This window comes from Mesoplodon densirostris, chromosome 7 (genome assembly GCF_025265405.1).
Source record: "Mesoplodon densirostris isolate mMesDen1 chromosome 7, mMesDen1 primary haplotype, whole genome shotgun sequence".
Taxonomy (NCBI): Eukaryota; Metazoa; Chordata; class Mammalia; order Artiodactyla; family Ziphiidae; genus Mesoplodon; species Mesoplodon densirostris.
Genome location: NC_082667.1, coordinates 12,986,306 through 13,011,472, shown reverse-complemented (window position 1 = coordinate 13,011,472; position 25,167 = coordinate 12,986,306). Strand labels below are relative to the sequence as shown.

The following is a 25,167-nucleotide window of genomic DNA, read 5'->3' as shown; positions in this document are numbered from 1 at the left end:
GCTCCGCCCGTTACAAAAATCAAAGGCTTTTATAAAAAATGCTATAAACTGGTATCAAAAGAAAACCCAAGGGAGGCTGGAGGAGGAAGCAGAGAGGGAGGCGGGAAGACAGCGAAGGAGGGAGGGACCTAAACCTTCGACAGCTAACAACTGGTTGGGAAGGAGGTGTGAGGGGAGCTGGGACGGTGATACAAAGTGCATAACTGTGCCTCCCCAGACGGCCCCCAGAGGTGGAGGGGGCAGAGGCTGCAGCCTGGGGCGTGGGGGGCTCAGCAGTCTCCTTGCCGGGGACCCCACAGGGACGGGCACTGCCTGAGACTGCCAGATGGGAAGGACCTGCAACAGGAGGAAAGAGGTCAGGCAGAGACGCGGGAGTAGAGGAGGTGCTTCGGCGTCTCTACCCCACCCCCACCCCCCACCTCCACCTCCACCTCCACCTCCACCTCCACCGTGCACCCGCCTCGCCACACCGCAGCCTGGCTACCCCAGAGGAGCCCGGCGTGATGGAGACCCTGCTGGGCACCTGGAGCCTAGTGAATGGACCCCAGGGTCCCAGATTGGAAGGGTGGGCGGACCACCCTCAGGCCACCTACAGGGCACGGGGGACCCTCCTTGAGCCCAAGAAGGAAGGTGGGGATGGATGTCCCCAAGCCAAGGGACCCACCAGGTCTCTGGAACTTGGCCTCAGCTGCCTGCTTCCAGTCTCGCAGAGAAAGAGGGATGGAGAGCTCAGGTCTAGAAGAGGATCTGGGGCCTCCTGAGTCCTCCAGGGCAGGCCCTCCTCAGCCCTGAACTCACTCCCAACCCCAGACAGGCCCAAGCCCAGCTCCTGCCCTCACCTCAGTGACTTCTCAGACCTTCTTCTTCTTCAACTTCAGGGCTTGCAGCCAGTTGGGCGATGATCCTTCTGACCTTGAAGGCAGAGGGCGAAGGTCAGAAGGGAGTGGTAGGGACAGAAAGGCAGCTCCCACCGGGAGAGGTGACCTCGGGCTTGGTTAGAGACCAGCGCTCGGGCACCGACTGAACAGAGCCGACTGGGCTCACGCCAACCACGTCAGGGCCTCAGTTCTCCTCTCTTGTAAAGCAGGGTCTTCCTGGGAAGGCCAACGTAGTGAGGCCAGTGAATGCCCGGCGCTTAGGTCACCTACCCTGAGGATTTCTCTGGCTTGGGAGGTAACGCGAGGGGCTTCCCCAGCCCCGGGACTTTGCAGGACTTGGAGCGATGGATCACGGGCTCCTTCTGACTCGACTTGCTCTCTGTCGGTTCCCCCTCATCAGCCGAGCGGTTCCGGGAGCGCAGCTTGGCCTGAGAGACAAGCCAGGCGCAGGCGGATGTCAGAGGCGCAGGGAAGAGCGTCCACAGGAGGCTAGGCCTTCTCCCCAGAGCGTGCCGTCCCCAGAATCAGGCTCAGACCCCCTTTACCTTTCACCCCAGTGGATGCGAAGTCGCTTAGAGATGAGCTTCCCCCGAGAGCTGAGCCATGCCTGGCACACAGCAGGCCCTCAAAGAGACACTGCTGAAATGAATCCAGACTAACTGGGCTGGACAAAGCCAGCAGTGACTTCCCGCCCCTGTGCCTTGCATCTTCCGTTCCCTCCGTCTCCAATGTCTCCCCGCCTCACACCCTGCACAGTCACCTCCTCTGCGCGCCTCGAAGCTACACTCATCACATGAGGCCTTCCCCAATCGACCCTCCCATCCTGCACCCACTGTCTCTCCCTCTCTCTGAGCAGGCCCGCCTCTTACCTCTACCCCCCAGTGACCCCTAAACTTCTCCCTTCACCAGGGCTAACGATGGCATGGCTCATGTCCCCCACCACCCTGGGAAGTTGTGGGACACAAACACGCCTTGTTCTTCCTTCCATCCCACTTGGCGCCCAGCACAGGGAGAGCAGAGGGAGAGGAAGAACGGGAGGAAGGGGATAGGGAATGAGTAGACGGATGGAGAGAAGGCAGGCTGGATGCAAGGTGGTCAGATGGCCCCGTTTTCAGATGGTACCTTCAGGGCTGATGGGCTCAGGCCAGGAAAGAGGTTGACTTTCAGCCCCTTGGTCACCCGTGTCCGGCGGCTCTGGGGCTCCTCCACCACCTCCTCGTCTGAAGATGGTACCCGCGAAGCCCGCGGCTCTGCAAGGGCCCAGAGGAGGGCTCAGCACAGGCGGCAACCCCAGACCTCCCCGCCCCTGCACCACCCTCAGACATGGACACGGATGTCATCACACAACACCCCAGCCCCACCTGTAGAGTCCTGGAACAGCCTTGCGTCCGATTCTGCCACCTTCGACAGGCCCAGCGTCCCCCCAGGCCGGATGGCCGGGGCCCGGTGCCCACGCTTGCGCCCCAGGTTGGCACGGCTCCGATACATGGCACTGTCAAGGATCTCGGTGTCCTGCTCGGGACAAGGGCAACACCACTGCCATCGTCTTCGTGGTCCTGCCCCATCCCAGGGGAGCCCCTAACAGCCTCGGGCCGGAGCTTCCTGCTTTCTGCCTCCCAGACTGAGACCGCTCAGGGCTCACACAGATGAGGGAGGCCCAAGGGACGAGCACCGCCCCCATACCCCCGACAACATCCCACCCACTGCCCTGGGCTCCCCTCCACTGACCTCGATGAAGGAGAAATCCTGACTGGTAGAGCTGGCGGGAGGGCCCTGGGGGGACCACTGGGGGGTCGGCGTCCGGTCCTGCTCTCTCTGCCCGGTCCCTGCAGGGCCCCAGCTACCGTCCACCTCTTCTGTCTGGCTGGCTTCACCATCAGGCTGGGGTCTCCAGGAGGGCAGACGGTCCCGGCCAGGCTCCAGAGGCTCCCCTTGGTCAGCGCCTGCTGTGGCCCCTTCCTCCTCTGACAGCTCCCTGAGGCCCGAGGCTGCCGACTCCCTCCGGGCCGCTGCCTTGGAGCAGCTGGCAGCCAGCATCTCCTCCAGCGGGCCCTGGGAGCCGGAGGGCGGGGAGCGGGCCAGGCATCCGCCAGGGCTGCAAAGGACCAGAGGCTAAGGTCACGTGGGACCACCCCTCCCTCCCCGAAGGGCGCTTTCCCCAACCTCTCGCTCTCCCTCTTGTCCATGCTTCTCCTGACAGGGGCCTCATGCAACACAGCACAGAGGGCAGGACCTGGGCCAGCCTGGCGGGTTCAAATCCCAGGTCTACCCCTTACTGAGACTTTGGATGAGTGCCTTCACCTATAAAAGCCTCAGGGTCTCCTGACTACGGAATCACTGGGGGACCGCAGCGAGACTCTAAAGCCCCCAGCACAGTGCAGAGCACGCGGTATGTGCCCTATAAATAAGTTACTATTACCACGACCGTCACTGTTGTTGATGCTGTCAGTGTGTCCCTCCCAAGGGCACCAGCTTGGGTGGTCACTCTTCTTGGGATAAGCCAGGCACCGGTCCATCTGCCCATCCTGCCTCTTCGGCCCCCACCCTCCAGGTCATCCCTCCCCGCGCCCCAGTCTCACTGAACACCCGGCCCTCACAGATGGCTATGTATCCGACTGTGTATCTGGACAAGCTGTTCCCGCCTGGAAGGCTCCCCCACTGCCTCTCTGCTCGCTCTCCCTGCAGTTCAAGTCCTCTTCTGAAGCCGGCTGGCTCCGCTCCCCCAGCCAGCGCTCTCCCCAGCCCTGCAAGCCCTGGGTTCTACCTGCGCCAGCCCGGGCCTCAGAGTCCGTGGTTCTTTGTCCCCACTGCCCATCTGTGAGCAACTCAAGGGCAAAGACGGGGCCCCTGTCACCTTTGCGCTCCCAGCCCTTGGCCCAGGTCCTGGCCAGGAGCGGGACTGAGCAAATATTTGCCGAGGGAATGAGAGGCTGGGTCACCTTGCACCTCGACACAGCATCTGCGTCTTCTGCCCGCCGCTCCCCCAAAGCATGACAAGGACACACCAGGCACAGCACACACCACACTCTCACTAGCTCACGTTCCTCACACGAGGAGCCTGTGCTGCCCACTGCCCCCCTGAAACACACAGATACACCTGCACACTCTCACGGCACATCTCCTGCAGGGAAGTGTGCACTGTTCATCGGTCACTCCTTCCACACACACCTCGTACCCACCACACCACAAGCACAGCAGAGCCACACCCGACACACACACACACACCGCGCACACAGCCATGGGAAAGGCGGGCAGGACAGTACCCCGAAGCCAGGCCATGAGTCCCAGATTGGATGGGAAGAGCGTGAGGCAGGTGAGTCAGTACCAGGCTCGAAGGGAATAGGGCAGGAGAGAGCGTGTGTCAGTCTGTCCTTCCACAAGCTGCTGACAGATGGAAATTAAAGCAGTCTCAGGAGGGAGGGAGGGAGGGAGGAGGCGGAGGTAGCAGCAGAAGTGCAGCAAGGCGGCGGAATCAGGAGCAGCCCTGGAGGGGGGCCAAAGGCAGCTTACCCCACTGCTTAAACTCAGGGAGGCCAGGGAGGGAGGGGGCGGCCGCAGCACCCCACCCAGCCTGAGGAGGCCCTGCCCAAAGCCTCTCCCGGGGTGAGGCAGGGAGGAGGCTGAGGGCAGGCCCCGAGACCTAAGGGGATGTGAAACAGCAGATGGGTGGGTGGAAAGATCCACCTCCAGAGCGAGCCCTGGCCCAGAGCCACGTGGGCAGAGGGCAGTGGAGGAGCTCGGTGGGCTCTGGGGGTGACCATGGGGTGGGGGAGGGAAGCATTCATCCCTGCTGACGTGTCTAAACCCCACTCACCCTTCTCCCCATCCCGGGAGAAGCTTTCCTTCTCCTTGTTCTGGGAGCACCCAGAACACCTATAACCTGAGCCGCTCCCTGGCAGGGAAGCAGGTCAGGAACGCGTCCTGAGCACTGCCCACTCCAGCACACATATGGACTGCACCCCTTGCCTGTGGCCTTGGCAAAGTTACTTATCCACTCTGAGCCTCAGTTTCTTCATCTGTAAAATGGGGATAATATAAGTACCTATACTTTGCCGGGTCTGTTGGCAGAAATATACACCAAGCACATAGTTAGCCCTTGATGAATTTTTAGGATAATCATCCTCGTGCTCAACACAGGTTCCCGGCCTGAGGACTTGTCTCACACCATCTCTACCCCTCGCCCACCTGGACTTAGAGGCTCCTGAGGGCCGGGACTCTATCCAAGCCCACCCCACAGCCACTCCAGGTGTAAACACGGGGATTGGCATGTAGTAGATGCACAAAAACTCAGTTTCCTTGTGTTCAAGACTCCAAGACCAAAAATGAGAGAGGTGAGGACTGAAGTTGGAATGATGTGTCTAAAGGGGGAGCAGCTGACCTTGACCCCAGGGAGACAGGAAGAGCACCCAGAGAGATGGTTACGGGGCTGGGGCCCAAGGGAACGTGAAGGACCCCACATTCACAAGCTGTGGGGCCTTGAGAAAGTCACACTGCCTCTCTGGGCCTGCTTCCCCACCCACAGAATGAAGGAGCTGGCCTCAGTATCTCTGAGGGTCCTCTCACATTCTGTGAAGAAACCCCCTCCCGCCAATGGCTGGGAGGCTTCTGCCTCGCTGCGGCCTGGGGGCAGGGGCAGGAGATGACCAGGAGGCCAGAGAGAGGAGAGGGGCAGTGCAACAGCTCTCAGGAGACCCAGGAGCACCACTCCCACCAGGACAAGGTGACCTAGACACAGAGGGGAGGGGCCTGAGCTCTCCCCAACGCTGCTCTTGTCCCAGTTATATGGACAGTGCTATAGCCAATGACCACCAACAGGGGAAACTTTGTCCCACACAGGGTGATGACCAAAATGTCTTCCAAGGCCTCACTTTCGGGACAGCTCCTCACATCCATCCACACTTGCAAAACAGATACAAATACTGGTGGTGAGCATTTAGTCAGTGACAACCACGTGCCAGGCAGGTTTCTATCACTTCCTGTGTATGAACTCCTAGCCCAACTCCAGAAAGAGACATTGCTGACTCAGTGACCTTAAGCGGGTCACACCACTCCCCGACCTGCTAACCGGAGATGATACAATCCCTTTCCCAGGCTTCCCTGGTGGCGCAGTGGTTGAGAGTCCGCCTGCCGATGCAGGGGACACGGGTTCGTGCCCCAGTCCGGGAAGATCCGACATGCCGCAGAGCAACTAAGCCCATGAGCCATGGCCGCTGAGCCTGCACATCCGGAGCCTGTGCTCCGCAACGGGAGAGGCCACAACAGTGAGAGGGCTGCGTACCGCAAAAAAAAAAAAAAAAATCCCTTTCCCGTTTCACAGGGTAGGTGTGAAGATCAATGCTGTGGGTGTCGGGGGTCGATTACTCCCAATTACAGACGAGACACAGGAGGCCTGAGCAGAGACGGGACTTGCCCAAGGTCACAGGGGTGGTGGCAGAATCAGGACCCAAACCTGGCACAGAGGCCCAAAGCCAGCCGGCTCTGAGCTGTCCTCAAGGACTTCTCATTACCAGGAGAACCTCCACAATTTCCTCTAAAGAGCAACTTTCCAGAGGGTAGAATTTCCCTAAGTCAGATACTCAGAACACCAGCCCCTTGGATACTAGTCAAATAAGCTTGAGAAACATCACATTAGAGAAAGGTACACAGGTTTCCTCACTCCTGTGCTTTCAGTACTAGTATCCATACTCCCTAAGTCTCCTGTACACCCACTGAGTACACAGTGGCGTTTTCCAAACACACAACATGGCCGGAAAAACCCAAGTGTTTTCAAGGTGTGATGGAGACCGGAGCTCAGAGAGCTGAGCACTGAGGACTCCCAGTTTCTCTGCCGATACCCTTCGCCTTCCCCAGTCCAGTCCCCCAGCCAGCCTCTCCCTCCATCCTAAACAAGGGGAGATATTCTGGCTTTCCCCCTCTCAAGGCCCACCTCAATCTTCGGGGAAAGGTAGAGGGCTGTGGGTCCCACTGCGTGGTAGTCTAACAGCCTTGAACGCAGTAAAGACGCAGAAGTCAGAAAGAGACATTGCTGACCCGGTGACCTTAAACGGGTCACACCACTCTCCGACCTGCTAACCGGAGATGATACAATCCCTTTCCCGCTTCACAGGGTAGGTGTGAACATCAGTGAGATGCAGTGTGCAGCTGAGCACGGGGCACTGCGGAGTTCTGAGAAGTTCTGAGAGTCCCGGGAAGAGGAATCCGGGGCAACCGCGGGGAGCCTACACTCTCCTCCCCCCAGGAATGTTACAGCTCAGAGAGGTCCAGAAACTTGTGCAGGATCCCAGGAGCCTGTGGACTCCTAGTCCCGGGCACTCAAGCCCTTCCTGCAGGCTCACCTCTGCCCACACACCTCCATCTCCCCCTCAGCAGCCTGAGCCCCCAGAATACTCCCCGGGGCATCGTCCTGGCCCCAGGCTCTGTCCACCTTCCCCTCTCCCTCCTCCTCAACCCCAAATGCCTCTCCTGACCCCTCCAACACCCCACCGATTCCCTCTAGACACACACGGGGCATCGTCCTGGCCCCAGGCTCTGTCCACCTTCCCCTCTCCCTCCTCCTCAACCCCAAATGCCTCTCCTGACCCCTCCAACACCCCACCGATTCCCTCTAGACACTTCCTGGTCCCTCCTGCCCGCCTCCCACTGCCATCAGCCCCTTCCACTTCTAACACAGATCCCATCCAACACCCCCTCCCTTCTTCACGCCAGGTGAGAAGCTCCAGGGTTGGAAAAGGTCAAACCTGCTCCTCAGTCAAGAGAATTAAACCCAACCTCAGTGGATGGAAATGTGAGGGAAATAGAAACAATGCCTTTTTAGCACGCTTACCAGGTGCAACATCACCTCAGTTGGTTTTAGAACAGAAAAATCTCAGGGACAGACTGTGGTTGGCTCGGAAAACTATCGGTTTGGTTTTTTTCGGAAAGTTATTTTTCAGAAACTCTGTGCATGGAGGCCAAGGTCATGGGGCCAGGAGCCAGGTCCCAATGCCCTTCAGGTTTTTTTTTTTGTTTTTTTTTTAAACCAGGGTTTATTCTCTGTTGTTGTTATTTTATTTATTTATTTATTTATTCATTCATTCATTCATTGGCCGTGCCACAAGGCTTGTAGGATCTTAGTTCCCTGACCAGGGATTGAACCCGGACCCGCAGCAGTGAAAGTGCAGAGTCCTAACCACTGGACCGCCAAGGAATTTCTGTTTCAGGTTCTTAAACTGATGCTCTTCTGGGCCTTAAGACAAGGCAGGCAAGAAGCACAGGGATCCTACCCGCTGCAAGAAGCAACGAGTGCCACTGCCCGCTCCACCATGACCTGGAGTGCTCAGGCCAAGACGATGCGGAGTCCTCCTCCCCAAGCCTATGAAAGCATCCGTGTTCCCTGGTCCTGGAGCACCTGCAGCTTCAGGACCGAGAGGCCTGGGGAACAGCCACCAGAAACCAACCAAAGACAGGACATATCTTCCAGCATACTCACAATCACCAAGGAAGCCTAAAGTACGAGTTGCAAAAGTCACATCTCAACCATCACATTCATCGTTCAAAAAAGGAACTCACCTGTATGTGTGTCAGAGTTCAGTTTAAAAAATAAAGTAAAAAGTCACAGTCCAAACCATCTCAATTTTCCAAACACTACAAGTTCTTGGGGAAAGGCAGTTTCTATCCCCCTTAGAAAGGGTGCACTTTTCGGACAGCCATCACACCTTTCCTCCCCACCCTGGGATGGCGCTCCCTTACCTGGCTCCAAAGCCGGGGGATCCCCCTGCCTCTGATCCAGGTTCCTCGGGGCAGATGGCCACGGAAGGCAGGGGATCGTCTCCGCCCTGGGTCTCTGGCCCACTTGTCTTGCCAACTCCCAGCTCCCTGGCCTCCGAGGGGTCTCTGGCCTCCAGGCCAGGGGACAAGACGCCGTCGTTCCTCAGGCCTGGTTTAGGAGACTGGCTGACCTCTCCTACCCCATGCTCCCTGGCTTCACTCAGGGCCCCCAAGAGCTCCACGTTCCGGAGCCCCGAGTCCTGGGTCCAGTCCATCTGCCCCACTCCACATCCCCGTGGCCCCCGGGAACTCTCAGACTCCAGGTCGCAGGGCATCTCCAAATTCCTCAGGCCCAGATTGTCGCCCCAGTCCACTTGGCCTGCCCCGAGCTCCCTGTTTCTCAGCCCTGGGTCAGGTGTCCAGTCTGCCTGACCCACTCCGTGCTCCCTTGATTTAAGGAACTCTCCTGCCTCCACACCTGACCAGTCGGTCTGCCCCACGCCACTCTCTCTGGCCTGGCTGTGGTCTCCTACCTCCCCCACTGCCACCAAATCTCTGCCCCTCAACCCGACCTCAGAAGTCCAGTCCTTCTCCCCGACTCCGATCCCCCTGGGCTCCACAGACCCTCCAGTCTCCAGACGGCCGGCCAGCTCCACGTCTCTCAAGCCCAGGTTGTCTGCCCAGCCCACCTGTCCCATGGCACCCTCCCTGGCTTCACTCAAGCCCCCAGAACGCACACAGCTGGACACTTCCAAGTTCCTGAGGCCCAGCTGGTCCCTCCAGTCCATGGTCCCGGCCAAGGGCTCCCCGGGAGGCACAAAGTGGCCGCCTCCTATCTTGCCAGAAGGGCTCAGGCCAGCGCCGCTCGCTCTGTCGTTACCAATGATGCCAAACTGATGGCTCCTCTCGGCAGCCTCCAGGCAGAAGTCGCCGCTCCAGTCCCGCTGCCCTGGGCTGAAGGCCGCCTCTGGCCGGGGGACAACGCCGAGGCTGAAGTCACCGGCCCAGCCTCGCTGCCCCACCTCCCTGTCTTCCTGGTCGGCATCACTGGGGCTCTGGCCCCCTGCCTGCTGTCTTCCCTGCAGCCCTCCAACCTCCTGGCTGGCACCACCACCTTGCCAGCTGCTCTGGTCTCTCTGTCCCAGTACCCCATCCTGTGACTGGGGGCTGCTGGGGCTGAACAAGCCCCCAGACTCAGTCTCTTCAGGCCAGCTTACATCCCTGTTGGCCTCGCCCAGGCTCTCTCTGCCACTCAGAATCTTCTTCTCAAACTCCTCGTCCTGTTGTTGGGCTTCCTCGGGGCTGAACCCGGCACTCAGGGCTCTCAATCCGAAGCCTCTGTCCTGGGAGCCGAGGGCCGTGGAGCTGCCACCGCGGCTGTAGTCTCTCATCCAGGCGCTCTTCCCGAAATCCTGGTCCGGCTGCTCTGCGCCCCGGCTGCTGTAGGTGCTCCGTGAAGAATCGCTCTTCCCAAACTCCTGGTCCTGCTCATCTGCGTCCTGGCTGCTGTACCTGCCAAGCTGGTCCTTCTTCCCCAGTTCCTGGCTCTGCTCATCTCCACGCTGGCTGGCATAAGCACCCAGAGAATCCCTCTTCCCGAATTCCCAGTCCTGAAGGCTTGCATCCTGACTGCTGTAAGTACCCAGAGAATCTCTCTTCCCGAATTCCTGGCCCTGGATTTCGACACCCTGGCTCGGGTAAGAGCCCTGGGAATCCCTCTCTCTGAACTCCCAGCCATGAACGTCCACCTCTTGGCCCTGCGGAGTGCCAGGCTGGGCTGGCTTTCCAATCGCCCGTTCCTGGGCCGCGAGCCCCCCCGGGGCCGACACTCCACTCCCATCTTGGCTGCTGACCTCCATCCCCTCCTGGCCGATGCCACACCTGCCGGCCCACTCCCTGGAGCTGCCCTCCGCCGCTCCGTGCCCGCACTTGTTGGTCCAGTCCCTCTCTCCAAGGCCTGGGTCCCCTCTAGGGCTTGCACTCCCAAGGCCATAGTCCTGAGAAGTGTCTTGGGACCAGCTGGAAGGACTAAAACTGCTGGGATGTGTGTCTGCTACAATCCCAAATTCACTCTGCAGATCTTTCTGGGCCCAGCCAAGGAGTCCCTGGGAATCAGGAAAAAAGAGAGAAACAAAGAAACTATGCTTAGAGTCAATCAGGGTAAGAATCAGTCCAGAATGAGAGAGTCAGCACTGCCTAGTGCCCAAGAGCCCCACTTTGGCTACAGAAAGCCTGGGTTTGGATCCCAGCTGTGTGACCTTGGACAAATCACTTAACCACTCTGGGCCTCAGGGTCCGCCTCCCTAAATGGGGTAATTCCTACTGCGTAGGGTGGTCCAAGAGGATTAAACAAAATCATTTAAGCCAAGTACTCAGCATAGTGCCTGGCGCCCCATGGACACTCAATCGATGATCCCATGGTCGTGTTTACAGCCCTTGGGCAACACTTGGCAAACCGCCAGGAGAGAGGCTGCCTGGCAGAATGGTCTTCACATGGGTATGGGGCTATACTTTCAGCAAGGAGAGATCAAGAACTCTAAGCCCCTCCACGATCTCCTTTCCAAGGCAAAGTCCCAACGCCACCCAACACCCTTCTAGCCCCCGGGAGTTCCCAGCCCCTTCCTCCCTAAGGAAAGCACCCTCCTGCCTAGGCCTCCCCGGAAAGACCTCTCAGTCCTCGCCCGCCTGCCCGCCTGGGAGGCAGAAGGGACAGCCTCCTCCTGCACAGGGGAAAAGACCCAGCCGGGGCTCCGGCACCCCACCCCACCCCACACTCCCTGACTCACTCCTGCGGGTGGGGGAGCCCTGGGCTCAGGGCTGCGGAGCCAGCCAGCCTCATCCCGCAGCGCTGCGTTGGCCAGCAGCCTCTCCAAGACAGACAGGCTGGACTCCCCGTCCCCAGGTCGGGCCATGGCCCCTGCCTCCTGCCCCCTGCCCGTCCTGGGCTACTGGGCGCGGCGGGTGCCAGGACAGGGCTGGGCCGCTCCCCTCGCCCGGACCTGTCCGGTGGCTCCGGCTCTGGCTCTGGCTGGCCCTGGCCCCGGCCCCGCTCCCTCCAGAGCAGCTGCAGCTCCGGCAGCCCCGCCCAGAAGCCAGTTGAGTCACCCACATCCTGGGACAGACACACCTACTTCAGGAGCCAGCCCGGTCTTAACTCCTTCCTGCTGGTCCTCCTCCCCCCACCTCTGCCCCCAGAGGCCCCCAGGCTCCTCCCTCCTTCCAGCCCCACCCCTACCAGCCCAGGCTGGGCTTGAAAAATACATTTCAAAAGCCACCTGGACCCCAGCCCTGAGATTCCGGGGCAGCCTGGTAGGAGAAAGGGCACTGGCCCTGGAACTGGCGCTCTGGCCCTGGCCCAGCCACCAACTTGCTGAGTAACCTGTGCACAAGGCTCTGCCTCCTCTGGGCCTCAGCTGCCTGTCTACAGAGACAAGTCTGAGCTTAATAGTAACTTCATAAAAGGCAACACTCACCAAGCACTCGCAATGAGCCAGGCACTATTCTTAGTACTTTACAGATACTGTAACCATCACACGACAAGGTAGAGCTCATCACTGTTCTCCCCATTTTACAGATGCAGAAACCAAGGCACAGGCAGAAAAGTCACTTGCTCAAGGTCACACGTGGGCAAAGAGCAGGGCCAAGACACAAACCCAGGCAGTCTGGGTCCAGAGCCCATAGCTCTAACTGGCTATGCTGGTGCCCTTCATAATGCCACCCGTAATAATGTACTGAACACTCAGTGTTTGCCAAGCTTTGCACCCAGCGCTTTCCACGTCTATCTTACCCACAATACAAGCCTAAGAGGCAAACGTTATCATTGTGAAAGGACTCTGAAGCTTAGAGGTTAGGGTATGTTCCCAAGACAAGTCAGCCGGTGGATGCTGGAGTCAGATAAGAACCCACACTAAACCCGAAGCACCGTCCCATACCCTCTGCTCTGCCAGCTCTGCCAGACGGTACAGCTCTGAGGGGCACGTCCTAGGTGCCCTTGATCATGGCTGGATCCCAAGCTCTGATCACATAAAACCCATGTTGAAAGAACAAAGCCCTCCGAAGCCCTGGCTTCCATCCCAAGCCCCGCCCCGTGCCGTCCTCACCTCAGAGCAGGCACTTGGGGTCTTTGTGTCCTTCAGTTCAGATCCAGCTCCCTGCCTTGCACCTCCAGCACTGGGTGGTGGTGAAGCCAGGAGGTCATCCAGCCAGTGGGAGCTGGTCTCGGGGCCTGCAGGCTCGGGGGACGCCCTACATGGGACTTGAACCTCCGTCCTGGGTTGGGTGGTCTCAGCCTGGGCCAGGGTCACGGCCTCCTCCTTGGCAGGCAGTGCCTGCCCGGGGTCGGGGATGGCAGCAAACAGGACACAGGGCTGGTCACGGGGTGCCGGCTGCTGCTGCCCCAGGGCCGGCTCCAGGATGGGCAGGGCGGCCTCCCTGGCGGGAAGAGGGAGCAGGGATCCCTGTCCAGGCAGGGGCTCCCGTTCCTCGTACCTCTCCTCTGCCTGCAGCAAGACTGGTCCAGGTGGGTCCCCTGCTGTTGGCAGGGGCTCGAGGGGGACAGCTGGGGGCTGAGGATGGCTCTCCCCATCGCCCTTTTGGGTTGGGGAGGTGCCCGGATCATCCGCCTGCACCCAGGAACCAGGCCTTCCTGGGCCCTCTGGAGCTGGCGGAGCCCCTCGTGCCTGCTGGGACACTCCTTCCTCCCTGCTGGATGCAGCCCAGTCTCCAGCCTCTGCAGCCTCCGCGGCCTCAGCGGCTTCAGTGATGGGGGAGGGGGGCGGGTAGTCCAGCCGCCACACCCCTAGACCCGAAGGCCGCGTGGGGAAGGTCCATTCAAAGGACTGTGACAAGCTCCAGCTGGACTGTGTCCCACTCCCAAAGGGATGATCCAGGGCCGACTGGCTCCCCTGGGTTTGGGGCAGGGCAGCCAGCGAGCCCCCCAGCTTCTCCTGGTCTTCACCGGGCGGCTGGAGCACACCTTCAGAAAATCGGCGCTGAGGCAGGCTGACGGGACGGAGGTCCTCACTCCCTGTGGCCGCCACCTCCCCAGATGGCAATGTCCAAGAGAGGTCTAGCAACTCACCCCCCTCCGTCAGGGGCTGGGGCAAGGCGGCTGGGGGCTGCTCCGGACTGCGGCACCCCAAGAGCTCCTGGAGGGGAGGGCTGCCAGGTCTGGGGGCCTCCGGGGCTCCCAGAGAGGGAAGCCCCGGACTAGGGGGGTGGCAGGAGCCCTCATCAGGAGGGGCCGCAGCTGGGGATGCCCGAGTCTTGGGGAGGCAGGGAGAAGCGCTGGAAGCTGCAGGGGTCTGGGCTTCTGGAAGCTGTGAGTGGCGGGGAGAGCTCTCATCAGGTGAGGAAAGACGGGGAGACTCGGGGGCTGAGCCCGAGGCTTCAGCAAGGAGGCCTGGGCTGGCGGAGCCTCCATTCTCCAAGGTGGAGCCTGGACTGGAGGGGACCCGGGGCTTGGAAACCTGCAAGAGAAAGGTCAAGAGCCATCACTCACCACTCAGCTGGGTGGGGGGCCCCCTGCCAACCCCACAGAGACCTCAGGTCAGCGGTTGCCTCACACTCTCACACTCCACAGAGGAAACCCGGGCGCAGAGGGTCAGCCACCCAGGATGGCCGCAAGAGGCTCCCAGATGACTTCGAGTGTCTTAAACTTCTCAGGGTCCACACACCCCTCCTTTTGGCCCTCTCCCCACAAAATGCATGTCGCCTTATTCACACAGTATCACTCACACCACTTCAGGTGGTTCAAACCCTCCCCCCTACACCCACCCACCCCAAAGCTCACCTAAGGATCTTCTAAAGGGTCCGGGGTTCATGGGTCAAGAACACTGGCTTTACAAAGGGAAAAGGAAAAGTGGGACTCTGGCTGCCTGGGTGTGGGGGAGGTTCGGCCTCAGAGCAGGACTCCAGGCCCCACGCAGCTCCAGACCAGCTCCCAGGAGCAGCTCCTACCTCCCAGGGGCGGCGTGGAGCTCTCCACCCTGCTCTGTGCATCACAGTCCTGACTCAAGGAGGCAGGCAGGCCGACCTCAGCGTTCAGGTGAAAGGCCCAGGGGTCGGGAAAGCACCCGGCCCAGAGCTACCCCTGCCCCGGCCCTTGTAAGCTGTACGCCCTCCTGCACAGAAGTCACTCTGAGCCTCAGCTTCCCCCTCTGTACCCTGGGGCTGGTGGCAACAATGTCCGTCTCACAGTTAGGTGAGGATTAAGTAAGATTTGTGCACGTGGCCTTTCAGGAGAGGACTCAGAGGGAGAATGGAAGCTGTGGGACACTGGGGCCACCAAACACCTGGCACTCCTTTACCCCTCCACTCAGCCTGTCCCCAGACGGCAGAGCGCGTCTTGCTCTACCTGACCTCTGCCCACCCCCAGAGATCACGATTCCCCTGCCGCCCTCTCGCCAATGGGGCTATTTCTGCCACATCGTCACCTACTGCGTCTGGGCAGGGGGAGGCACCCTGCTTCCTTTTCAAGGCCAACTTCCATTCCCTCTACCCTCTGACCCCTCTACAAATCTCTGGTTAATTTAAAGCTCATGCCCTTAAACTACACAATCCAGAACCCCTCCTGTTAGAGCCCCTTACAGACCCCTCCTTCCCTCAAGAGCAGAGCTCCTGGACCACTGCCACCCTCCCCAGCGCTACCCCTGTTATAACGCATCGTGATTCCAACAGTCACACCGTCAACCCATCCAGCATCCTGGCTCCGGTCCTTGCCCGCCTCTTCCCCGATTACTGACAGGTGACCCACCTGTCCCCAGGATCCTACCCTAGACCTTGTCCTTACCTGTAACGCCTGCTCCTCCATCACCTCGTTTTCAGGTGTCCCGCTCACCCATTCCCACCCCCGTCTGTCCACCTCCCTCTTTCCATCCCCCACCCTGCTTCATCCCTCAGCCCCTCTGAGCAGCACAGCCACCAACCCTGCCTCCTTCTGCCCGTCCCACTCCCTCCCTTCTCTCTTTATTGCCACTGATGTCACTTCTTTACACAGCTCCCTCCCTCACCCTACTGCTTAACCTGTTTAAATACACAGCTCTCCCCACCTCAAGGCTGCACCCGGGCAGCCATGCTGGAGGTGGCTGGAGAAAAGCACTGCACCCAGGATGGCTGGGCCCCCTGCGGCTCACCCCCCTGCCCTCAGAGGGCCCCCCTGCGGCCCAGCAATCCCACTACGCACCCCGCCCACCCCCCCCAGGCAACGCTTTCCCATCTGGTCTCCTCAAAAGTCCACAGCTCCTCCCGGGCTCTCTCAGCTGACGGCCTTGCCCCGCTTCCCTGAGAACGAAGAGGTCGTGGGCGGAGGACACCCACACCAGCACCCACAGCCCCGCCGCCTGCACAGGAGCCCAAGCACCCTGCTCCCTGCCGTGGCCATGAACTGTCCTTGCCCAGAGCTAAGGCCAACTCCTCCTCTCTCTGTCCTGCACCACTTTTTCCTACTCTGCTGGATCATTTCCATCAGCACACACACTGCTCTCGTTCCTTCTGGCTTAAAAAAAAAAAACAACAACACAGTGCTGTTGACTTCTTTTCTCCCTCTGGCTACCACCCCTTTTTCTTAAACACAGGGCTCTCCATTCAGTATCCATCCCCACAGCTGCTCTCGCCCATCCTCTGCTGAACCCCCTCCAAATGGGCTTCTCTCCTCGCCCGCCATCCCACGGCTCTGGCCAAGGTCACCCATGACACCCTGCAGCTAACTCCCATTTCTCAGTGCTCATCTTCCTTGCCGCGTGTGGGTAGCGTCTGGGTAGCGTCTGACCACGAATCCGCCCTCCTCCAGTCCCCCCGCACCCCCCAGTCCTGCAAGCTACTAGCTTCATTTGGCTTCCAGAGCACTCCACGCTGGCTGGATTTTCTACCTCACCGCTGCTCCTTCCCGCTTCTTCCACGCTCCTCCGCTAGGCCTCGTCCTCTTCCCTCCTACGCCTCATCCACTCCCCTGGTGATCTCAGCTGTCTTTACTACCATCTCTACACTGACAAGGCCCTGCAGCTCCAGACTCAAATATCCCACTGCCCCCTCGATGTTTCCCCCTGCATGTCTACAAGGCATCTCCCACTCAACAAAGCCAGGAGCAGCTCCTCTGATCTCCCCCTATCCTGCTTCACCCCAAGAAGTCCCCTTTTCCGTAAAGGGTAACCTTCTGATCGCTCACATCAGAAGCCCTGGAGTCATGCTTGATTCTGCTCTCTCCTCACATCAATCTATCTGCAAATCCCGTCCACGCCACCTTCAGATCCTAGACAGAGGCCACCACTGCTCGCCATCTCCACCACGGGCTATACCTCCAGAGTCCATGACACCATCATTTCTCACCTGGGTCATCCCAACAGCTCACTAACTAGTCCCTGCTGCTGCCCTGGGCTCCCTGCAACCAAGAGGGCAGGGTGACCCTTTACAACTAAAACAGCAGAGGTCACTCCTCTCCTCCAGCCCCTCAATGGCATAATACCCTCACGCAAGCAAAGGTCCCCCTAGGGGCCTGCAAGGCTATCACCTCTGGGTCCTCCCTATCGCCCAACTCCTCCTCTCTCACTGCGATCCAGACATCCAGGCTTCCTGGCCAGGAAGGTACCAAGTCCTTCATACTTGCAGTTCCCTCTGCCAAAAATGCTATTCCCCAACATCCACATAGCTCACTCCCTCCCCCTCTTCGTAGCAAGGCCTTCCCCTGTTACCCTCACCCCAGAACCCTTCCAGGTATCCCCAGCACCTGTCTGACACACTACACATCTGCTGGTTCCCAGGGATGTCTGTGTTGGCATCTGCCTCCCGCATTGGAAGGTGGGCTCCCTGAGAGCAGGGGCGGTCTTTGTTTTGTTCTCTGCTGTTTCCCCAGTACCCAGGTCACAGTAGTTGCTCAATAAATACTTTTGGACAGACAAATGAATGGAGTCAGGTCTCCCTCATGGGGCAGATAGGACAGCTTCTGGCTAGCAAGGGCTCTATGAGTAAGAAGGACCACCCTTTACATCACGTACTCAGAAATTCAGGCCGTCTGCCCTCTGAGCACACTGTCGGGAGAGGGGGTGTAACAGGAAACCCCCCAAGAAAGGACTCTTCCTCTCTTCTGAGCCCTGAGAAGGCAATCCGTCCAGGGAGAGCCGTGGACTCAGGCTCTTCAGATCCTGCCTCAGCTCCTGGGTAAGTCACTGAACCTTTCAAGCCCAGGTGCCCTCACCTCTCATATGGGACCAAACGGGCCTGCTAGCTAGAGTTATCACACGGATTAAGTTAGTCAACATTCCTGGGATGTGCCCAGCACACAGTAGATAATCAAGGACAGTTGTTCTGGACACTGTAAGAGCCTCAGGGCCTGAGCCACACTTAGCCAGGGTGGCCTGGAAGTTGAGAAATCTGAGTCCCAGGGCCAGCCCTTGGGCCAGTCACCTCCTCCACGGCCTCCGCTTCCCCATCTAAACTACAAGGAGGTGAAAGAGATGATCTTAGATGACCCTTCCAGCTCTAAAATACCACGGTTCTGATTTGTAACTGGAGGGTGGGTAACTCACGTCAGTAGGGGGCTCAGAGCTGGCCAGCTGAGCCAGGTCCCCGTTGAAGGCCAGGTCCGAAAGGGGGTTCCTGTGAGGGAGAAAGAGGGGAAATGGAGGCCTAGAATGGAAAAGCCTGTCACAGGGTAGATAAGGGAGAGCTGATCACGGGTCTGCCTGAGTGACTGCAACAGCATCCAATGTTAACTGCCTCCCACCTCCCACAGGCATTTCCTACTGGGGGGCAGAGACGCTATGCAGTTTCCACAAAGTGCCCGAGAGACAGTGCCTGTTCCCCACCTGCACACCAAGGGTTAAGTTCCCCCAACTCCTTTGGGAAGAGAATGCAGCTTGCCCAGACCCCTCCATGGCTCCCAAAAAGATACCCGCCCCCCTTCCCTTAAGGGGTTAATGTTCTCCTGCCACCAGGGAGAATGCAGCTGGTCCTGCTGCCCTGCCAATACTTCTTGAGGAATTGCAGGGGGAGGGAAAGGGGGAAGAGGGAAGAGTGATTTTCCAAGGTTGAAGTTGTTCATTTTTAAGTCTGGCTTGGAGCAAAGGAGGGGAAGATGACAGGCGGAACCCAGCCAGGATACGGTGTGACCTCCTGGGAGCCCAGGCCTGGGACAAAAGAGTTGATAGGAGGTCCTGCCTTCCAGGCACTTTAAGGTGAGAGAGGGGAAAGGCTGGAGGGCAGGGCAGTGCAGGGTAGGGCAAGGGTCTTACCTTCCAACTCAGCTCAGACCACAGCGGCCCTGCCCTCCACAGCAGCAGGAGTGGGAAGGGGCCTGTGGGCCCAGCAGAGCTGCCAGGGCCCCAGCTGCCAAGTGCCTCAAGCAGCTCTCCCTGCCCTGAGGATGGCCTCCATGCAGCTGACAGCCCTCAGCCTCTTCCAGTGCCCAGGGGCACCTCCTGGTCAGCCTTCTTTTATATACTGGCACCAACTCTAGGCAAGTATACCATACCCAACAGTCTCCAACCTAGCTGTACTTCCTGTGCGTTGACACTAGCTGGCCTGGCATCAAGGTGTGTTCATGTCTTTCCTCTCCCATCAGACTCCTCCTCACAGCCAGACTGTGCCCTCCTCAAACTGACACACTCACACACACACACACACACACACACACACACACACACAAGCACCTGGCACACGGCTGCACCCACAGCACGAGCTAGCAGTTAAAGTTAAAAGCACACACTGGAAGAAAACAGACCCGAATTCAAACCCCAGCTCTGTCTCTCTCACTTGCTAAGGGACCAGGGGAAGTCACTTTTGAGCCTCAGTTTCCTCATCTCTAAAATGGGTCTAATATTCCCTTCACTAAACAGCATGGCTGTGGATTAAGTGAGGCACAGATTGGCTCTCGGTATAAAAAAAAAACCTGAAAATAAACTTCCATACCGTACATTTGAACTCTACTATAAACATACATCAACTCTGTATAAAGAACTATCGTTGTAAAAACAACATAGTAGCGCTGGCTGCTAGGCGAATGTTTTGTGATTCAGACCTAACCTAAAAGCGAAGATCACAATCCCAGATGCAACTACCCACTTTGTCCTCCAGGCTGCAACCAAACATACAGCCTCCCACCCCCTCACCTCTCCTCGGGGGTCTTGCTGGGCTCTTCAGGGCACTCTGTGGCAGACTTTGCCGGCCCCTCCTGGGCCCATTCCCTGGAGAGGGTCCCACCATACTCATCCCTGGGACCTGTGGCCACACCATAGGTCCTGGGGCCATATCTTGAGCTGCCATCATGGTTAAAGGTGAGGCGGGAGCCCCAGAGGCGGTCAGCGCTGGCCGGGACCTCCTTCCTCGGCTGTTCCATCTTGGCCAGGATCGCTTCCACTGTGGTGGCTGCAAAGCGCTCCGAGGTTGGACGGAAGGGGGCGGGCGCCTTCCGCACACCCATCGGGGCGGCACATCGAGCTGGAGGTGTCAAGGGGGCTACCTCTTCTTTCCCAGCCTCCTCTTTCACAGTCTCTCGGGTGGCTTCTCCTCCAGTAGGGGCCTCAGCCATAGGCCTTGGTGCAAACGGAAGGGGACGCTTGCTGCCACCATAGGGCTGGGGTCCCGCCAGCATGTTCATCTTCCGGGCAGAAGGCAGCTCGGCCAGGGGACCCCGGGGAGGCCGAGGTCCAACAGGCACCAGCAGGCTGGGCTTGGCAGGCAGGGCTGGCTTGGCGGGCAGGGCTCGGGGTTTGGGCTTGACAGGGGGTTTGGCCCGAGCGTCACCTACCAAAAGGAAAGGGTTGGTTGGGGGGATGTCAGAAGAACAGCAAGCAGAACTTCATCTCCCACCGTACAAACTCAGAATGTTCACATCCTTCTAGGTACAAGTCAAATGTCACCTCTTCCACGAAGCCTTCCTTGATTTTCCATACACATGCCAGAAACATATTCTCCCATCTCCGAATTCCCAAAATGTCTAGTCAATCCCCCTTATAAGCTAAAGCTATTTAAGGGTCCAGCTGGCAGCTATTTCTCCCTGTACCCACTTTGCACGTAGTACACGTTCTTAACAAACGAATGAATGAGCAAATGAGCTAATAAATGAGTACCTGCCTACCCACGTCAAGTAGTCAGCCCACCATCTCCCCAAGGTAGTCCTTTCCTCTTACACGTCTGCTATACTATCATCCACAGTAAACCTGTTATCCCAGCTCAGCGTCCCTACTCTGCCACCCTGCTGCCCCCTCCCCCAGCGCACACCCAGGCCACCTCCCCAGTGTCATCCGGTGTGTGATCAGGAATGCAAACTTACTATTGACCTAAGCCAAACAGAAGTAAACCTGGTACAGGAGGAAAAAAAAAAAAAAAAAAGACCAGAAACCTACCTTCTACATAAGGCATTTCAATACCAAATAAAAAGACCTCGAATTACTCATGGCCACGGCCCTTTTAATAGAATCCTTCATCGCCCACTCATTTGGCTCAGGGCAAGAAAGGCGTCTAGACAGGGAGCCAGGAGGCCTGGGTTCAAATCCAGAGGTGCATGCCATTTCCCCCCTAGGCCTCAGTTTCCTCCTCTGTCAAACGTGTTTGATCCACACCATCTCGAAGGTTAGTCTGCTCTCCTCTGCTGGAGAGTGCTGATCTCAAACAGTTCTGAAGGGTCTCGATGGGAGCTGAGAACCTTTCAGACTCACCCTGCCCGTCCTCAGTGCTCCTCCCTCCCTCCCTCTCACTGCACAGAGTCATCGTTCGCCCAACCGCTCCAAGACAGAATGGGGGTTCAAGCCTCCGACCCTCCCACCCTCCTCCCAGCCACCCCGCTGCTCCACCCTGCACCCATAGGTACCTGGCTCAGAGCCAGCAGATACCAGCTCCTCCTCTGGCTCCCGGGGCGGTAGGGAAGCCATGGCTGTGCCTTCCCTGAGAGCAGATACTTCCATCGCATGCGGCGGACCTGCGTGAGAAGTGGGAAGCAGAGGGGTGTGAGCTGGGGTGGCCGAAGACCCAGGAAAAGAGAGAAAGCAAAAGGGTTGGGCGCTGGCAGTAGGCTCGGTGGCGAGGGACGTCTCTCCAACTTCTGGCAGAGGCAGAGTGTGGGACAGGAAGAGGGAACTTCAGGAAGGGGGCTGGGGGAGGTCAAGGGAGGTGCCCAGCCGCCACACCCTCCGCACTCCCTAGATCACTCTCCAACTCGTCTCCTAACCCTAAAGCCCTGAAGCTTCAGGGAGCCGCGCACGGCTGCCTCCTGCGGCCAGCTCTCCGGGGCACCCCACTTACCTCTCCCAAGGCACCCCCCGGGGTCCGGTGGCCCCACTCGAGGTATCTACTCAGGGGCAGAGTAAGAGGTCCACAAAGTCTGAAGTCTCTCTGTAAATCACCTCATGGGAGAGGGGAAAAACCCGCTCCTCCCCAACCTGGGGCTCCGCCCCACTGCCTGCCTGCCTGCCTGCCTGCCTGCCTGCCTGCCTCCCCCTTCCTGCTCACCCTCCTTCTCTCCCTCCCTCCGGCAGCTGGGAGTGGTTCCCTCTCCCCCCACTTCCCCCCTCCTCCTTCCACATCCCTGCCCCACTCCCGCCTCCTTCAGAGCTGTCTCATCCAAACACGGAAAAATAAGGAATAAAAAGTAAACATCTGGAATACATTTTTTTCTTTAATTTCTCAATCGCTTTGGCTTCAGCTTGGAATTTGATGAGGTAAAGTCAGGGCCTAGTCCTGTTGCCATAGCAATGGCCTCCCACTGGATTTCCAGAGCCTCGCCAAGAGGAAGGAGGAGCCGCCGGCCCAGGCCTGGGCTGGGAGAATGGGACAGGGCTTGAGAACACCCGGGGGGCGGGGTGGCTTGGGGGAAAACTCCCTAGGGTTCCCTTTCTTGGACAGTCACAGTGGGACAGCCACAGCCTAGGAATGTATGTGGGCATCACTCAGCAGCCTAGACTTGACCTGAGGGGTTTTGAGGGGGGCTGAAGTAGAAATTTTAAACCTAATGACACAACCCTATGGTAGAAGCCAAACGGGTGCCCCTCCTCTAAGCTTGTAACAGAAGCTTCAGGTCTGCTACACCAGGATTCAAATGCTGGGTGGATCTACCACTTTCTAGCTCTGTGACCTTAGGCACATTGCTGATTTCTCTAAGTCTCAGTTTCCCTATGTGAAAAACACAGTCACTGAGACTCTTAAGAGGCTTACATGAGGGACTTCCCTGGCAGTCCAGTGGTTAAGACTCCGCGCTTTCACTGCACACTGCAGGGGGCACAGGTTCCATCCCTGGTCAGGGATGCACACAGCTGCTGAGCACAATGCCCAGCACCTAATAAGCGTCCAGTAAATGTTGGCCATTACTAGTATGATTCTATTTAGTGTCACCGACGAGCTAACACATTGGTGACCACCTCCCTCCTTCCCCCAAACCACAGGCTTCCGTTGTTCCAGACCATTCCTTCTCTCCTGCAGGCCCCAGTCATGTCACCTGCTCTTCAGACACTTCACCACCTCCTCAGTTCCCATCCTGGCTCCTGAAGCACCATCCCACCCTCAAGACCACCCCCCCCAGGTTGACAGAGCCCTGCCCCTCTTGTTCCAAAGGAAGAAGGGTATTTCCTATCACCTGGTGTGCCCACCGTCAGTGAGGACGACCCAACCTTCTCCAACCTGCAAGGGGCACTGCCTTCCTCAAAGTCACCCACTCCGGCTGGTCTGGCAAGACAGCACCAAATCCGAAGGGACCTCAGGTGCCCAACCTTTGCAAAACCTACCCACCTCTCACTTTTACCCTGCCCCAGCTTGTTCCAAAGATGGGAGGGGATATGAAGGAGGTAGAGAGATACCCATGATTGTCAATCCCTTGGTCAGCCAGCTACCACACAGGATGCTCCCTGTGGGTGGGTGGGTGAGTAACTGTGCACAGCCGGTCCAAGTGTGCATGGAGGAGGGGCCCATGACAGGAAAAAAATAAAATTAAAAAAAACACAAGACTGCTTCCTCGTCCCTGAACATTAGTACCAGGGACATGCTGTGGGTGGTTAGAAATGGAGATGAACTGGTCCAGAACCGAAAAACCCTTCAGCTGGGGGCCTGGTGGACACCTCAGCAGTGTGAGGAGCTGCAGCAAAGAAGCTGCAGCTCGCCTTCCCCAAGAGGAGGGGGTCGCAGCAGTTCAGAGGCCCCAGACAGGAAACCCAGGTGACCAAGGCCAGAGCCAAAAGCTGTAAAATCTCAGTGGCTCTGAGCATTCCCAATCCGTAAGAGTCAGGAGGAGACTAGCTGACCCCTGGGAGCACAGGCCGCCAGAAGGGCAGGGGAGAGGCCAGGCAGCTCCTGCCCCGGGGGCAGAAGCCCAGAGAAGCATCGCCGCAGGCGGGTTCGGCCCTATGGACCTGGGATCTCCGGCCGGATCTGGGGCCAGAGAGGTCGGAAGGGACAGCCTGTAAACTGCTGGAGGAGGGAGGGCCAACGGGAAGACGGAACAGCCCGGGGCGAGGGGCCGTCTGGAGGGGCCCGGTGGGGAGCTCTGGACACAGAGGGACGGCTGCAGCCTGAGAGGAGAACAGGGTAGAAGAGGCGGAGGAGGGGGCGGCAGCGGCAGAGGCAGAGAACCTGTGCGCGGGATGTGGAGCAGCCGGCGAACAGACGAGGGACTGGGGACAAGGACCGGGTGGGGGCGGACTGGGGCGCTTGGGGGCGTGCCGAGGGAGTCGGGGGAGGGGGCTAGCGCAGGCCCGCGGGTAGGGAAAGGCGGGGGTCCCTCCAGCAGCTCCGCCCGCCCCCGGCTCCTCCTCAAGCCCTCGCCCCCTCCCCCCTTTCTTCTGGCTCGGTCAGCACGAGCTCCAAACCGTGCAACCACCGCCCCCGCGCACACGCGGCAGCTCCCCTGTGTCCCCCGCCTACCCCGCGCCCCCGCCCCCTGCAAACTTTCCTGGTGACCCCCCCTCCAACCTCAACCGAGGTCCCGACTGAAAAGCACCCACTCCTTCCATGCCTCTCCCCCGCCCCCAATGCCGGACCCCGCCCCCTCCTTCGCCCTCCCGCCCGCCCCCGCACACTCACGCGCTCCCCCAGGATCCGGCTCCGCTGTGCTCGGGCTCGGCACCCCGATGCCAGTCTCCGCCGCCACTACCGCTGCCGCCGCCGCCGCCGTCACCACGGGACCAAGCCAGTACGAGCTGTGGCGGGGCCCCGCCCCTAGCTCCGCCCAGGACCACGCCCCCAAAGCGCCTCATGAATATCCATGAACCGGTGAAAACCGGGAGTGGATAGACCGTGCAGAATCCGCTGGGTCGTACACAAACAGGCGCAGCCCAGGTACTCAATTATTAATGAGCCTTGCAAATGAGGGGCCTGCCACAGGATCAGACCCCGGCGAAACTGACGCCACTTAGCTGCTAAAGTGCGGTTGGGCAAAATGGCCACCGAGACGACTGCCTAGAGAGGAGACTGCCTTAGGACGGCCCAATTCTCAGGCCCAGCCGCCTGTACTGATTGCAGCACCATAGAGTCACGGCTAGAGAAAAGGTAACCATTGGCCGACTAGAGAGGCTTCCTGTGCGAACACCTAAGGGCCTACGCAACGTGGCCACTCCACGTGTATAAA

The 25,167-nt window shown here is 59.0% G+C and overlaps 1 protein-coding gene across 2 annotated transcripts; it reads right to left on the bottom strand.

The window, feature by feature from the left end:
- Nucleotides 1–247: 247 nt before the first annotated feature.
- TNKS1BP1 (tankyrase 1 binding protein 1) lies at nucleotides 248–24,725 on the bottom strand. 2 transcript variants are annotated; one of them, XM_060102922.1, is made up of 12 exons: nucleotides 24,624–24,725; nucleotides 21,427–21,534; nucleotides 19,727–20,360; nucleotides 18,146–18,215; nucleotides 12,725–14,092; nucleotides 8,607–10,729; nucleotides 2,607–2,973; nucleotides 2,240–2,390; nucleotides 2,001–2,128; nucleotides 1,149–1,306; nucleotides 840–912; nucleotides 248–336 (listed from the first exon to the last, which is right to left on the bottom strand). In XM_060102922.1, the coding sequence occupies exons 2-11, from the start codon at nucleotides 21,518–21,520 to the stop codon at nucleotides 852–854; spliced, it is 5,154 nt and encodes a 1,717-aa protein (XP_059958905.1). In that variant the 5' UTR covers nucleotides 21,521–21,534; nucleotides 24,624–24,725; the 3' UTR covers nucleotides 248–336; nucleotides 840–851. The 2 variants fall into 2 exon arrangements, with proteins under 2 accessions (XP_059958905.1, XP_059958904.1); XM_060102921.1 differs by lacking the exon at nucleotides 24,624–24,725 and adding an exon at nucleotides 21,858–22,028.
- Between the last annotated feature and the right edge of the window lie 442 nt (nucleotides 24,726–25,167).

What these genes read in the sequence shown, in the direction of transcription:
- TNKS1BP1 (XM_060102922.1), bottom strand. Translation starts at nt 21,520, where the DNA reads ATGGAAGTATCTGCTCTCAGGGAAGGCACAGCCATGGCTTCCCTACCG. An exon ending in CCCCAAGTGCCTGCTCTGAG is followed by an intron (nt 10,730 to 12,724) that starts GTGAGGACGGCA and finishes CCTGATTCCCAG; the next exon opens with GGACTCCTTGGCTGGGCCCA. An exon ending in AAGCCAGAGAAATCCTCAGG is followed by an intron (nt 913 to 1,148) that starts GTAGGTGACCTA and finishes TCTGCCTTCAAG; the next exon opens with GTCAGAAGGATCATCGCCCA.